Genomic DNA, 14,943 nt, shown 5'->3' on the forward strand with positions numbered 1-14,943 from the left:
CACTTGTGGTGAAGCATGGTACCCACCTCTCATCAAAAGGTGGTGGAATACAGGTGTAGAATGAGGTATACATGATCTGATATGGACAAACCAGAGCTGGTTTATTTGGCTTAACTGGACTCTGAGACCAGAGAGGGTTCTATGTGGGGTGGGATGGAGTGAAGAGAGGAGCCACTGGGATGTGAACTCCATGTTTTTTTTAAAGGGCCGTAAAACATTTTAAGATTTTAAAAAATGTTTTAATAAACGTTTTAAGATTAAAAAAAGAAAACATTAATTAAAAAAATTTTAATGCACAAAAGAAAGAAGTCCTGATGGGAGCACAAATAGAATAATTTCATTACTGCCCTGTTAAATTTCCTATCTATTTCCTTTTTTTTTTAAACCCTTACCTTCCGTCCTGGAGTTAATATTTCTGCTGCAAGGCAGAAGACTGGTAAGGGCTAATCAATGGAGGTCAAGTGACTTGCCCAGGGTCACACAGCTGGGAAGTGTCTGAGGCCATATTTGAACCTAGGACCTCTCATCTCTAGACCTGGCTCTCAATCCACTAAGCTACCTTGCTGCCCCCTACCCTTCAATTTACAGATGAGGAAACGGAATCAGGGAGAAATTAAATGATTTGCTCAGGATCACACAGTTAATAAATGTCAGAAGATCGTCGATTTAGAGCTAAGAGGAGCCATCTGGCCTGACCCCTTCATTTTACAAGTGAGGAAAGTGAGGCCTTCAGTGACTTGACCAAGTTACATAGTTATTAAGTGTTAGAGGTGGGATTCTAACCCAGGCCATCTGACTACAGGGACTGGTGCCTTCTGCCCTCTCTAGGTCTTTCTCCATCTCTTAAAAACAGACTAACATATGCGATGTGGCCTTGCTCAGGGGTTCCTCTCATCCCAGAAGCTCTGCCATGGGCTGGGGTCTAGCTCTCACCTCCTTCCCCTTCCCTCTCCCTTCCAGGGTCCAGAACCTCTCCACGAGGCCTTTGTAGATGCCCCTTGTTCGTATCTCTCCTCTATGTTTTGTATATAACTATGTGGACAAGGGCTCCATTCTCCTCCAACAGAATGTAATCTCCTTGTAGGTAAGGGCCGTTTCATGGTTGTCTTTGGGCCACTGTAGCCTGGCAGCTAGTAGCTACGTATTGATCCACCAATGTCATGTGAAATACCTACCTTTGGGTGTTCGGGAAGTGAACTCTGTGTCGAAGTAGAAGGTGTCGTCAGGTTGGGCGACGGCAGGCTTGAAGGGGGGTTTGATCTCACGCCGAAATAGTTTCTGGAAACACAGTCCCAGTTTCACAGGTGGCCCTGGTCATCCCCCTCCTCCCAAACCAAAGGAAAGGAGGACTGCCCTGTCTCCCTGCCCTCAGAGGAAAGGGGGAAATGACTTGGCAGCTCCAGAGAGGCCAGGGGACTGGCTCCTATCCATTGGTCCCAAATGGACCAGGAGGCATGATCTCTTCCTAACACCTCAACAGGTGCTGTCTAATGGCCAGAAGAGTGAGCTCTGCAGAGCAGTGGAAAAAAAAAATGATGCTGAGCCTCAGTTTCCCCTTCTGTAAAGTGAGGGAGGTACTCCAGAGAGTCACTAAAGTCCCTTCCAATTTTAAATCTGGGGTCATATGGCTCAAAGCCCTCTGGAGGCTTCCCACCTCACTCTAACAGGACTGTGATTCTGTAGCTTGGAGGAAAAGGAGAATGACCTAGACAGGTCACAGAGGCCAGCCTCCTGTGGCACCATCCTCTGACTAGGTGGATGCCAAATCCCCAGCCTCTGGGCTGCCAAGGGCCAGAGCTCCCTGGGGCCATCTTCCACTCTGTTTGCTCCATCCACCTTCACCCTGACCCAGAGTAAGGCAGGATCTCAGGGGCTACTAAAACCCACTCCCAGTCTCCTCTTCTAGCCCTTCCTCTGAGCTCTAGGACCCCTATTATGAGAGGGAGGAAGTCCTAAGCCAAGCTGGGGTTGCCAGTTGTGACAACCATGGCTTTTTCCCCCAGAACCTCCCCCACCAAGGCTCCCCAGACTCTTGGATAAAGAGGGCAAGAAGCGGTCCAAGAGGAAATGGCTTTAAATCTGTCGATGGTGGGAGGGTGAGAATTGAGGGAAGGCATTTGGGGAGGCACTCAGAGCCCTCCAGGGACCTTACTCAGAAATCTTTCTTACTTCCTGCCCCTACATTCCCCCCAATTTTCCTTGGGCTGTCCAGGGAAGGTAAAGTGGGGGACATGGAGACCAGGGAGAACAACTCACGTTCCAGTCTATGGTAGAGTAGAAGACGTGCCTCTTAATCTCTTCGGCCCCATCAGTGCCAGAGCCTGAAATATCAGCACCGTTACTCTGATTACCCAGGAGCATTTGATCTTCTTAATTCTTAGCTGATGTCCTTGCCGTGGCACAGAGGTAAGCCTGCCTGGCCCCCCAAAGGCTACATGAGTTCTGGCAAGTCCTGACATTCGCTGATCTGGGCTTACTGTCCAAGGAGTCTCTCCTCTTTGCTCTCATCACTCTGGCTACTATTTTCATAATTCAAAGATATTTTATTTTCCCAGTCACATGTAATAATAATTTTCAACATATATTTTCCAAAATTATAAGATCCAAACCATCTCCTTCCCTCCCCCCAACTCAGAGATGGTAAGTAGTTTGATCTGGGCCTTATCTGATCTTGGTGAGACTATCTTTTCTTCTCTCTGTCTCTGCCTCTGTCTCTTTCTATCTCTGCCTGTCTGTCTGTCTGTCTCTATCTCTCTCACCTTCTATCTCAGAATCTTTTCTAAAACAGAAGAATTGCAAGGGCTAGGCAAGTGGAGTTAAGTGACTTGCCCAGGATCACATAGCTAAGAAGTATCTAAGGCTAGATTTGAACCCAAGTCCTCCTAACTCCAGATCTGGCTCTCTGTCCATTAAGCCAACTAGCTGCCAGGAGACAGTGTCTATTCCAGCCACTCTGTGGCCCTAGACAAGAGTTGAATTTGGTAGAGTAGAAAAATCCCTGAGATTTGGTCATCAAAAGAGTGGAGTTTAAATCCCAGTTCTGTTACTTCCTAATGAAATAAGCCTGAGTAAGTCATTTCCCTTTCCTGTGGCTTCTACAGACTCAGCTGGCAAACAAGAGGGCCAGACTAGGGAGTGTGACCTCACAGACAGAATAATGGACATGGAATCAGGAGAGCCTGGGTTCGAATCATGTCTCAAGATGTTGCCTTATTGTGTGCCTCTTGGCAAGTCAATTAGCTTCTCTGAACCTCAGTTCCTTTAACTATAAAATGGGGACAATGATAGCACCCCTTCCCTTCTTGGGGCTGGTAGGGAAAGTGCTTTGCAAACCCCTAAGGTACCATCTAACATGCCATTTGCTTCATTCTTCTCATGATTTTTTATAGAGTTCAGATTGAAATGGTCCAGGGACCAGCCTTACTGTCATTATTATTATTATTATTATTATTATTATTATTATTATTATTATTTATTTCAAAGGCCTCCACCAGCACTGACATTCTGATTCTAGATATCTAGGACATGGAGGGAGTGGGGATGATCCTGCGCCACAATCCCCACTGCCAGTGAATTAAACTCCAGGCATGTCGATGGCCATCCAAGAACCGTGACTGCCTTCCTGTGACTGCCATTGTCTTCTCCTGGCACAGAGGACAATGCCTGCCTTTCAGCCTCAGCTTGGAGGCTAGGGAGAGGCGGGGCTTTGACCTGGCCTGGCCTGCTCAGGACCTCTCTCCCCACAGCTGCACAGCACCCTCCCCTCCACTGGCCCTCAGGGACGGGACATTACCCAGCCTGTTGGCAGGATTCCTCTTGAACAGGGCTCGAAGGAGGCTTTGTGCTTCGGTGCTCAGAAACTGGGGCATGCCCAGCTTTGCCCTGAGAAGAAAATAACGAGGATCATCAGGAGGAGTCCCCTGTCCCTGTCCCAGCCAGCCTGGGCTTCCCATGCCCCAGGTCCTTCGCTTACTAGTCCTCTGGGCCATCTCTGACACCAGGAGGCGTGTGGGGGAGGACGCTGGGACCCACAAAGAGGAAGAGAAAGGAGAGATGGAAGGGATGGGAGATGGAGCAGCCAGGCTTAGGGGACAGGGTGCTGGACAGGGAGTCATGAGACACACTCATGGATCTGGAATGTTACTACCTCTCTAGTTACTATAAAGAAAAGGGCAGACTTGGTAACCTATAAAATTCCCTTCTAGGTCTAACATTCTGTGTTGACCTGTTTCTAAGGCGCTTCCCAGCTTTAAAGCTCTGTTTTAAGATCTCTTTTTTTGCCAAGTTGATACCAGAGTTTTTTCAATATAAGAAAAGGTGAAATAATACCACCACCACCCCCCCACACACACACACAAAAATGTATAAAGAAATTACATTCTGACATTCTCTGTTCTAAGGTCTCTCCTAGCTCTGACATTCTCTGTTCTAAGGTCCCTCCCAGCTCTGACATTCTCTGTTCTAAGGTCTCTCCCAGCTCTGACATTCTCTGTTCTAAGGTCTCTCCCAGCTCTGACATTCTCTGTTCTAAGCTCCCTCCCAGCTCTGACATTCTCTGTTCTAAGGTCCCTCCCAGCTCTGACATTCTCTGTTCTAAGGTCTCTCCCAGCTCTGACATTCTCTGTTCTAAGGTCCCTCCCAGCTCTGACATTCTCTGTTCTAAGGTCTCTCCCAGCTCTGACATTCTCTGTTCTAAGCTCCCTCCCAGCTCTGACATTCTCTGTTCTAAGCTCTCTCCCAGCTCTGACATTCTCTGTTCTAAGGTCTCTCCCAGATCTGACATTCTCTGTTCTAAGATCTCTCCCAGCTCTGACACTCTCTGTTCTAAGGTCTCTCCCAGCTCTGACATTCTGTTCTAAGGTCCCTCCCAGCTCTGACATTCTCTGTTCTAAGGTCTCTCCCAGCTCTGACATTCTCTGTTCTAAGGTCTCTCCCAGCTCTGACAGTCTCTGTTCTAAGGTCTCTCCCAGCTCTGACATTCTCTGTTCTAAGGTCTCTCCCAGCTCTGACACTCTCTGTTCTAAGGTCTCTCCCAGCTCTGACATTCTGTTCTAAGGTCCCTCCCAGCTCTGACATTCTCTGTTCTAAGGTCTCTCCCAGCTCTGACATTCTCTGTTCTAAGGTCTCTCCCAGCTCTGACAGTCTCTGTTCTAAGGTCTCTCCCAGCTCTGACATTCTCTGTTCTAAGGTCTCTCCCAGCTCTGACATTCTGTTCTAAGGTCTCTCCCAGCTCTGACATTCTCTGTTCTAAGGTCTCTCCCAGCTCTGACATTCTCTGTTCTAAGGTCTCTCCCAGCTCTGACAGTCTCTGTTCTAAGGTCTCTCCCAGCTCTGACATTCTCTGTTCTAAGGTCTCTCCCAGCTCTGACAGTCTCTGTTCTAAGCTCTCTCCCAGCTCTGACATTCTCTGTTCTAAGATCTCTCCCAGCTCTGACATTCTCTGTTCTAAGGTCTCTCCCAGCTCTGACATTCTCTGTTCTAAGGTCTCTCCCAGCTCTGACATTCTCTGTTCTAAGGTCTCTCCCAGCTCTGACATTCTCTGTTCTAAGGTCCCTCCCAGCTCTGACATTCCCTGTTCTAAGGTCTCTCCCAGCTCTGACATTCTCTGTTCTAAGATCTCTCCCAGCTCTGACATTCTCTGTTCTAAGGTCTCTCCCAGCTCTGGCATTCTCTGTTCTAAGGTCTCTCCCAGCTCTGACATTCTCTGTTCTAAGGTCTCTCCCAGCTCTGACAGTCTCTGTTCTAAGGTCTCTCCCAGCTCTGACACTCTCTGTTCTAAGGTCTCTCCCAGGTCTGACAGTCTCTGTTCTAAGGTCTCTCCCAGGTCTGACATTCTCTGTTCTAAGCTCTCTCCCAGCTCTGACATTCTCTGTTCTAAGGTCTCTTCCAGGTCTGACATTCTCTGTTCTAAGCTCTCTCCCAGCTCTGACACTCTCTGTTCTAAGGTCTCTCCCAGCTCTGACATTCTCTGTTCTAAGCTCTCTCCCAGCTCTGACATTCTCTGTTCTAAGGTCTCTCCCAGCTCTGGCATTCTCTGTTCTAGAATCTCTCCTAGCTCTGACATTCTCTGTTCTAAGCTCTCTCCCAGCTCTGACATTCTCTGTTCTAAGGTCTCTTCCAGGTCTGACATTCTCTGTTCTAAGCTCTCTCCCAGCTCTGACACTCTCTGTTCTAAGGTCTCTCCCAGCTCTGGCATTCTCTGTTCTAGAATCTCTCCTAGCTCTGACATTCTCTGTTCTAAGGTCTCTCCCAGTTCTGACATTCTCAGTTCTAGAATCTCTCCCAGCTCTGACATTCTCTGTTCTAAGGTCTCTCCCAGCTCTGACATTCTCTGTTCTAAGGTCTCTCCCAGCTCTGACATTCTCTGTTCTAAGGTCTCTCCCAGCTCTGACATTCTCTGTTCTAAGGTCTCTCCCAGCTCTGACATTCTCTGTTCTAAGGTCTCTCCCAGCTCTGACATTCTCTGTTCTAAGGTCTCTCCCAGCTCTGACATTCTCTGTTCTAAGCTCTCTCCCAGCTCTGACATTCTCTGTTCTAAGGTCCCTCCCAGCTCTGACCTTCAGGGTTCTAAGGGTCCACTGGGATCTGACTTTCTGTGCCTACATTCCATGTCCTAATGCCCTCCCAGCTCTGAGCACCTCTTTCCAAAGCTGTTCCCAGCTCATTCAGTTTACAGCCCCTGGGGATGCTCACTTGAGAATCAGAGTCATGGTCTCCTTCCGGTCTTTCCCCTGGAAGGGCAGGGAGCCCGTTAACATCTCAAACTGTGGAGAACAAAAGACACATTCAGGCTGGTGCCCGACCCTGGGTTCCCACCTTCACATCCACCCACCCTGGTCATTCCCCAGATTGAAGACATTCTTTCTTTCCCTCCTCAGTGGTCCTCCCCCAGAGCCCCCCACTGCCCCTTCCATGCCAGGCCTCTGGGCCCAGTGCCCCAGGAGGGCTCAGGTTTCTGCTTCTCACCAGCTTCTGCCCTTCCGCCCCATTCCACCCCATTCCGGACAGCCACAAAACAGGTCTGGAGCGCTCCAGGGATCTCCAGCCTGGGGCTGGCAAGCCTCCAGCTTCCCCCTGCTTCCTTGCTGTCCGACCCTAGGCCAGACTCAGCTCCCACTAGATGGCAGCACCAGTGCTGCCCGGTGGGATGACCCAGGACAGCTGTGGACACAATCCATGTCTTTCTTTGCCTCCAACTTGTTTGACCTCAGCAAAGTTCCCAGAGTTCTTGGACCCTCATTTTTCTCCTTTTTAAAGGGAGGCAGTTTTGAGATGAGAAAATGCATCTCCTTCCTTTCATTTATGATGGGGAGGAGTTAAAGGGGGGACTGAGATTCTGGGTGCAAAACAAGGCATACACGGTTGGATTTGGCTAATCTGTTGGTTAGTGGTTTGTTTGTTTGTTTTTAACCCTTACCTTCCATCCTGGAATCAATATTGCGTATTGGTTCCAAGGCAGAAGAGCGTAAGGGCTAGGCAATGGGGGTCAAGTGACTTGTCCAGGGTCACACGGCTAGGAAGTGTTTGAGGCCACATTTAAACCCAGGACCTCCCATCTCTAGGCCTGGCTCTCCTTCCACTGAGACACCTTGCGGTCCCTGTTCTCATAGGAATGATGCCCTACAAAGAACCTTAATAAAAAAAAACAAAACGGGAGGCTTCCCAATATTTTTCTGTGCTGATGCCCCTTGGCATTTGATAATCCTTCCCATATCCCTCATCAATAAGGGAACCAAGGGAAATAAATTCTAAAGAAATAAAATAAAGAGATTAACTGGATTTTCCTAAAACCCCTACCTCCTGTCTTAGAATTGACACTAAATATGGGTTCCAAGGCAAAAGAGCCATCAAGTCTAGGCAATTGAGTTTAAATGACCTGCCCAGGGTCACCTAGCTAGGAAGTGTCTAATTCCTGTGTAAACATCCCTAGCAACGCTGTATAAATCAATTTATATAGAATTTTATAATTAAAGAAATCAAATCAAAATATTCCATCTGCCCTCGGGGATCTGGCAGGGGTTTGGCATCCCTAAGCCCGGGGAACATTAAGGGTCCTCCCAGCTTTATCAGGTGATGCTCTGCAGCCCCTTCCGTTCCCCACATTCTATGAGGGCGTCCCCTTGCCCAGCGCTCTCACCATCAGCACCCCGTAGGACCACCAGTCGGCACTGTGCGTGTGGCCCTGGCGGTTGACGACCTCAGGAGCCATGTACTCCACCGTCCCACAGAAGGAATAGGCTTTCTTCTCATGGTCGATGGCCTCCTTGCTCAGGCCAAAATCTGCAGCCAGGAGAGGCAGGAGAGCTGAGCTGACCTCTGTCCCCTGAGACCCAGAGAAACCCTCCCATCACTCATCCCTGAGAGGCATTCCCAGACGGGGCCAAGATTGGCGCCACTCACCTGTGAGCTTAATGTGACCTTCTTCATCCAAAAGGATGCTGTAGGGGTGGGCGAAGGAGAGGAGGAGGAGGGCAAGTCAGTACCAGAAGAGGCAGGAACCTTGGATTCTACCAGCTGTGGTCCCTTCTCCCACCCTCCAGCTATAAGCTGCAGCATCACAGATCTCCTGCTAGAAGAGATCTCAGAAACCATCTAAAAATTTTTTTTAATGTAACTTTGAAATACGTGTATAAACCAGTGGAATTGCATGACAACTCCAGGAGGGGAGAGGGAGACAACATGAATCAAGTAATCATGGGGGAGGGGGGTAAAATTTTAAATAAAAATGTTCCTTTGAGGGGCAACTGGGTGGCTCAGTAGATTGAGTCAGGTCTAGAGAGAGGAGGTCCTGGGTTCAAATCTGCGTCCAGACACTTCCTAGCTGTGGGACCCTGGGCCCACAGGAGCCCAACAAGATCTTCAGTCACTTTCCACCACCAGGCACTTCCGCTCTACTCTTCCAAAGGGAAGGAGCTAGCTGCTGGGTTCCTCTGCGCTTCCTGTATCCAAAATTGCTGCTCTTCCTTAATTCCCAAGTCAGATATATTCCTCTGAGGAGGTTAGCATAGGACTTAGGTTCAAATCTCACCTCTACCCAATTCTTACTCTGTGTGACCATAGGCAAATAATTTCAGCTCTCTAAGGCTCAGTTTCCTCACTGTAAAATGAGGGGGTTAGAATAATGTGGGTTTTAAAATTAATATTCAATAACTATATATTTTTAAAGTTTTATTAATAACTAAAATAAAACTTACACCTAACTCAACTCAGGTCATGAGAGAAAGAGAGTGAGGGAGGAGTTACAGCTAACAACCAATCACGCAAACAGAAGGGCAGGGAAGGGGAAAAGAATTCTGGGTAATACAGAAAGGAATTTTGGGTAATGTCATTTTTAGGGGTTCAAGAATTTCCAACTATATACTAATCAGCCTCAGAGGTCCCTTTCAGTTCTCAATCGTGGTCCTCTGGGCCTTTTTTGCCCAGTTAGTTACCTTACGAGATATAATGATTCAAACCAAGGCATTAATGATTGGTAATAGCTTAATCATTATCATTATTATCAACCAGCATGTAGTAGGCGCCCAAGTGTTCTACGATAGACTCGGCTCAAAGTACATCCAAACACATTAAGTGATTCTGGAATGTCTGAGCTCAAAGAACCTAGAAAAGGCAGAACAATAGAACAGACAAAGGCTACAACTAGGATGGATCTCAGAGTTTGATCCACTTTGTTTTTAACGAGGAGAAAACTGAGATCCAAGAAAAGTTACAAGACTGACCAGAGGTCACCGAGTAAATTAGTGACAGACATAAATAAGAATCGGGTCCCATCTTGGGCTCTTTTCACATTGACTCTTCCCATGAGAAAAGGAGACTGGAAAGGGCAATGATTAGTCCAAAGAAATGGCGCACTCACTGAGAGTGGAATTTCAGGCCTTGGACTGGTGACGAGCTAAAGGAGAGGCTCTCTGGAGCCTATTCTGGACCCCTTTTGGCCCAGCCTGGGGCTGATGGGCTCACAGGTGGCGGCCTCCCCTCCCTGCAGCCATCCCATACGTACTTCTCGGGCTTGAGGTCTCGGTAAATGATCCCCAGTTTGTGGAGGTGATCTAGGCCCAGAGCCAGCTCAGCCAAATAGAACTTCACATCTTCTTCTGTGAACATGACCTGAGGATGGACAGGCTCAGTAAGTCCTACGAGCCTCAGCTGCCCAAACCCACCCCCACCAAGCCCATGAGCAAGGTCAGGGGCACTCAAGGGGCAGAAGGAGACAAAGCCAGCCTGGCTCTCCCATACTCCTCCCAGCCCGCCCTTCTAGAGTGCTCCCAGGTTCCTCAGGCCTCCTGGCCCCCTCCAAGGCTTGGCCATTTAGGCCCATGGCTGAGATTCCCCGGGGGATTTCCTTAGCTCCTCCTTTTTCCTCTTTGTGCCCCTATATAGGGCACAGGCTCTCAGACCTCAGTTCAGAGGCTGCTCTTTGGTTGGCAGAACTGCAGAGAGCCATAGGGTCAGCCAGGAGGACACTTACCTCTTTGGAGAGGCGTGTAAAGAGGTCTCCTCCCCGGAGGAAGTCCAGGATGAGATAGAGCTTCCCCTCGGTCTGGAAGGCTGAGGCAGAGGGAACAGGTGTCAAGGGCTGTGTGCCCAGCTCAAGCTCCTACCACTGCCCCCAGGGAGCTAAAACCTTGGGAGGACTTGGAGGTGGGCATACAGTGTCCCCTCTGGCCAGTGGAGCTCTATGTTGAGGGGCTGGGAGGAATGGGCAGTGCCCTCTGGGCCAGGCAAGTAGGCAATATCCATTTATTAAGCACCAGGCACTGTGCTAAGCCCTGGAGGTACAAAAAGACGCAAAAGCCAGTACCTATCCTCTAGGGATTCACAATTTAATGAGGCAGTGGGGGATGCGACTGATTTTTTATTATTGGGGGAGGAGGCTGCCTGGCCATCTAAGGCAGAGAGAGAATATATGTGGCGGGGACAATATGCCACTGCAGTTCTGGTTGGGGTTCTTCCCATTCAACTCCACCCCCCAAGGAAGTCAAAGGCTGATCAAATATGGAGAGAACTCTCTCGCTCTCTCTCTCACACATTCTCTCTCACACACACACACATTATCTCTCTCTCTTACACACACACACACATTCTCTCTCTCACACATTCTCTCTCTCACACACACACATTATCTCTCTCACACACACACATTCTCTCTCTCACACACACACTCACACACATTCTCTCTCACACACACACATTCTCTCTCTCACACACACACTCACACACATTCTCTCTCTCACACACACACATTCTCTCTCTTTCACACACACATTCTCTCTCTTTCACACACACATTCTCTCTCACACACACACTCACACACATTCTCTCACACACACACTCACACACATTCTCTCTCATACACACATTCTCTCTCACACATACATTCTCTCTCTCACACACACTCACACACATTCTCTCTCTTACACACACACTCACAGACATTCTCTCTCACACACACATTCTCTCTCTCACACACACATTCTCTCTCACACACACATTCTCTCTCTCTCACACACACATATTCTCACACACACATTCTCTCTCTCTCTCACACATACATTCTCTCTCTCACACACACACATTCTCTCTCTCACACACACATTCTCTCTCTCTCACACACACACACACACACTCACACACATTTTCTCTCTCACACACACACATTCTCTCTCTCACACATACATTCTCTCTCTCTCACACACACACTCTCTCTCACACACACACTCTCTCTCACACACATTCTCTCTCTCTCTCTCTCTCTCTCTCTGTCTCTCTCTTCTTCTCCCCCCCCCCCCCCCCCCGGCTGGCTCTTTGTCTTCACTGATAGTAAAGAAGGAACTTGGGGGCTGTGCTCACCATAGTGAAGCTTCACCACAAATGGGTGGTTGACATCGGCTAGGATGTCTCTCTCCATCTTGGTCCTGACTCGATCACGAACTTTCAGGTGTGGGGAAAGAGAGACCAAATCACCCAGTGCTCCTTTCCCAGGGACCAGGAGGTGGAAGCTCAAGACACTGATCCACACACTTTTCCCTTCTTTCCTTATCTTTGACCCCATTTCAGTTCTCCTGCCTTTCAGACTCCAGAGACAACCATCTGAACCCAGCTGGGAAGTCACTGAGAAAAGGCTCTCTTCTAGGAGTCATTCCTGGTGAACTCTATCTAACTTTGCTTCCCATCCTTCTGGGCTTATTCTGTAGCAGTACGCCCTCCCCTCAGACACTGTCTTCCAGGCAAATAGGCCCCCTTGGGATTCTCCAATCACAACAGCTCATCTCCCACCCTCATACCCACCTCCCTCCTTCCTCTTCCTCCAGGGTTCAGTTCCAGGATACCATTTCTGTGGTCTCTTTCAGCTCTGATAGTCCTTGTTCTAAGGTTCCTCCTAGTTCTGATAGTCTATGTTCTAATGTTCCTCCCAGATCTGACATTCTATATCCTAAGGTCTGTCTCACTCTGACATTCTACGTTCTAATGCTCCTCCCAGTTCTAACCTTTCACGCTCTGGGTTCTAAGGTCCCTTCCAGTTCTGATATGTCCTGTTCTAAGCTCTGACATAGTACATTCTAGGGTCTGTCCCAGCTCTGACATTCTCCATTCTAAGAGCCCTTCCAGCTCTGGGGAATGGCTTGCCCATCAGTTCTGTCCTGCAGAGATAACAGTTTAGCCATTTTGTGGAAGGAGAGAATGGATGAAGGAGGCCAATGAGGAGGGGATTACAACAGTCTAGGCAGGAGATAGTGAAGAACTGAATTGAAGTGGCTGGGCTGTGACTGGAGAGATGGGGATATTGAGGAACAACTGACAAGATAATTAACAAATTATTTATTTTTAAAATATCTCTTTCAGCTCTGACATTTTGGGCTCTTGTGTCATTCTTCTAACCAAGAACTCTTGGTTAGATGGCTGCTTGCTGCCAATTTGATGACTGTCACACTTCTGGTCTTAGCATTCAAGGCCCCACCCTGACTTGCTCAGTTTTATCTCCCTTTGCTCACTCACATATATTCCACCTACAGGGTATTGAAGTGTGTCTCTGAAGATGGGCCCTATCTCTTCTGACTAAGGACTCCTCAAGGGTGGGGTTTTGTCCCTCCCATCAGAACCAGGGTTCCTCAAGAACCAGAATTATGTGCTTTTTGCCTGGTTCCACAGAGCTAGCAGCCAGCCAACTAGCCCCCTTACCTTTCAAGGTTGCTTTCTTGAGCACCTTCATGGCATAGAGGTGTCCATTGTCTGGGCGGGTGATCTTCCTCACCAGAAAGACCTAGGGAACATGGAAGAAGAGAATGTCCAGGTCGGGAGAGGAAGGAAGGAAAGGGACCAAGCAAAGCCTAGAACAACTTGAGAATTCTACCTTTCTGCCAAAATGCAGTCTTCCTCCCTCCCACCCCGAAACTTTAGAACTCAGCCACTGTGAGCAAGTGCCTGGACATAGCTCCCAAGTCACTGACCTGGCACTGCCAGGTCTTCCCCAATAGTTGGAGTACTCACTTTGCCAAAGGAGCCCTGGCCCAGGACCTTTAGGAGCTCAAACTGGGAGGGGTCAGCCTTTTCTGAGCCCTCCTTCACATGGTGAGTAATGGATATCTCTTTGACGATGCCATCATCCTGGAGGCAGGGAGAAAGAATGCATGGACAGTCACTAAATGGAGCTGGGAGGAGGATGGGTGAATGGGGCAGGGCTGAGGACCTCTGGGAATAAACACGGGGCAAAATGTTGAGTTAACATGTTCCTTATCCTAAGCCCCCATTCCTCCATGCCCAGTCCTTTGTCAGATCAGGTACACAGTCACAGAATACCACACCTAGGAAACCCCTCAAACAAGAGAATGTCAGAGAACATCAGGAGTGGAAGAGGCCTTAGAACACTGGATGTCAGAGCTGAGAGGGTCCTTGAAGCATATAAATATATATATCATATCCCATATGAGAGCAGAGCTGGGAAGGACCTTAGAACCCAGACTTCAGAGCTGGGAGAGACAGAGAATGACAGAGCTGGGAGGGTCCTTAGAACAGAGAATGTCAGAGCTGGGAGAGACCTTAGAACAGAGAATGTCAGAGCTGAAAGGAACCTTAGAACAGAGAATGTCAGAGCTGGGAGAGACCTTAGAACAGGGAATGTCAGAGCTGGGAGAGACCTTAGAACAGAGAATGTCAGAGCTGAGCTAGGAGAGACCTTAGAACAGAGAATGTCAGAACTGGGAGAGACCTTAGGACGGAGAATGTCAGAGCTGGGAGAGACCTTAGAACAGAGAATGTCAGAGCTGGGAGAGACCTTAGAACCCAGAATGTCAGAGCTGGGAGAGACCTTAGAACAGAGAATGTCAGAGCTGGGAGAGAGCTTAGAACAGAGAATGCCAGAGCTGGGAGAGACCTTAGAACAGAGAATGTCAGAGCTGGGAAGGACCTTAGAACAGAGAATGTCAGAGCTGGGAGAGACCTTAGAACAGAGAATGTCAGAGCTGGGAGAGAGCTTAGAACAGAGAATGTCAGAGCTGGGAGAGAGCTTAGAACCCAGAATGTCAGAGCTGGGAGAGACCTTAGAACAGAAAATGTCAGAGCTGGGAGAGACCTTAGAACAGGGAATGTCAGAGCTGGGAGGGCCCTTAGAAGACAGAATGTCAGAGCTGGGAGAGACCTTAGAACCGAGAATGTCAGAGCTGGGAGGGTACTTAGAAAAGAGAATGTCGAAAGACCTTAGAACCGAGAATGTCAGAGCTGGGAAAGAGGACTATTTAGGATCATAGATCTATAGATTGAGAGATGGAAGTTCAGAGACCATCTAGTCTACTTCTCCCATTTTACAGAAAAAGAAACTAAGCCCCAGAGAAGGAAGTGGCCTCAAGGTCACACATTATTTCCATGGCAGAGCCAATTCTCTTGACTCTCAGGGTAGCGTTCTTTCCATTACAACACGGCCAGGGCTGCTCCCAGGAGTTCAGGTAG

At 48.6% G+C, this 14,943-nt stretch overlaps 1 protein-coding gene across 4 annotated transcripts in view; it reads right to left on the reverse strand.

The window, feature by feature from the left end:
- RPS6KA1 (ribosomal protein S6 kinase A1) overlaps positions 1–14,943 on the reverse strand; it is a 63,807-nt gene that overhangs the window by 16,201 nt on the left and 32,663 nt on the right. For all 4 annotated transcript variants that reach the window (XM_056795479.1, XM_056795478.1, XM_056795477.1 and 1 more), the window contains 11 exons: positions 13,489–13,605; positions 13,180–13,261; positions 11,851–11,931; positions 10,469–10,548; positions 10,001–10,107; positions 8,401–8,438; positions 8,138–8,280; positions 6,694–6,764; positions 3,794–3,882; positions 2,257–2,321; positions 1,176–1,278 (listed from right to left, as the gene is read on the reverse strand). In XM_056795479.1, the coding sequence (XP_056651457.1) occupies positions 1,176–1,278; positions 2,257–2,321; positions 3,794–3,882; positions 6,694–6,764; positions 8,138–8,280; positions 8,401–8,438; positions 10,001–10,107; positions 10,469–10,548; positions 11,851–11,931; positions 13,180–13,261; positions 13,489–13,605 (976 nt within the window). The remainder of the gene's footprint in view (positions 1–1,175; positions 1,279–2,256; positions 2,322–3,793; positions 3,883–6,693; positions 6,765–8,137; positions 8,281–8,400; positions 8,439–10,000; positions 10,108–10,468; positions 10,549–11,850; positions 11,932–13,179; positions 13,262–13,488; positions 13,606–14,943) is intronic.

Source organism: Monodelphis domestica, chromosome 4 (genome assembly GCF_027887165.1).
Source record: "Monodelphis domestica isolate mMonDom1 chromosome 4, mMonDom1.pri, whole genome shotgun sequence".
In the NCBI taxonomy this organism is placed as follows: Eukaryota; Metazoa; Chordata; class Mammalia; order Didelphimorphia; family Didelphidae; genus Monodelphis; species Monodelphis domestica.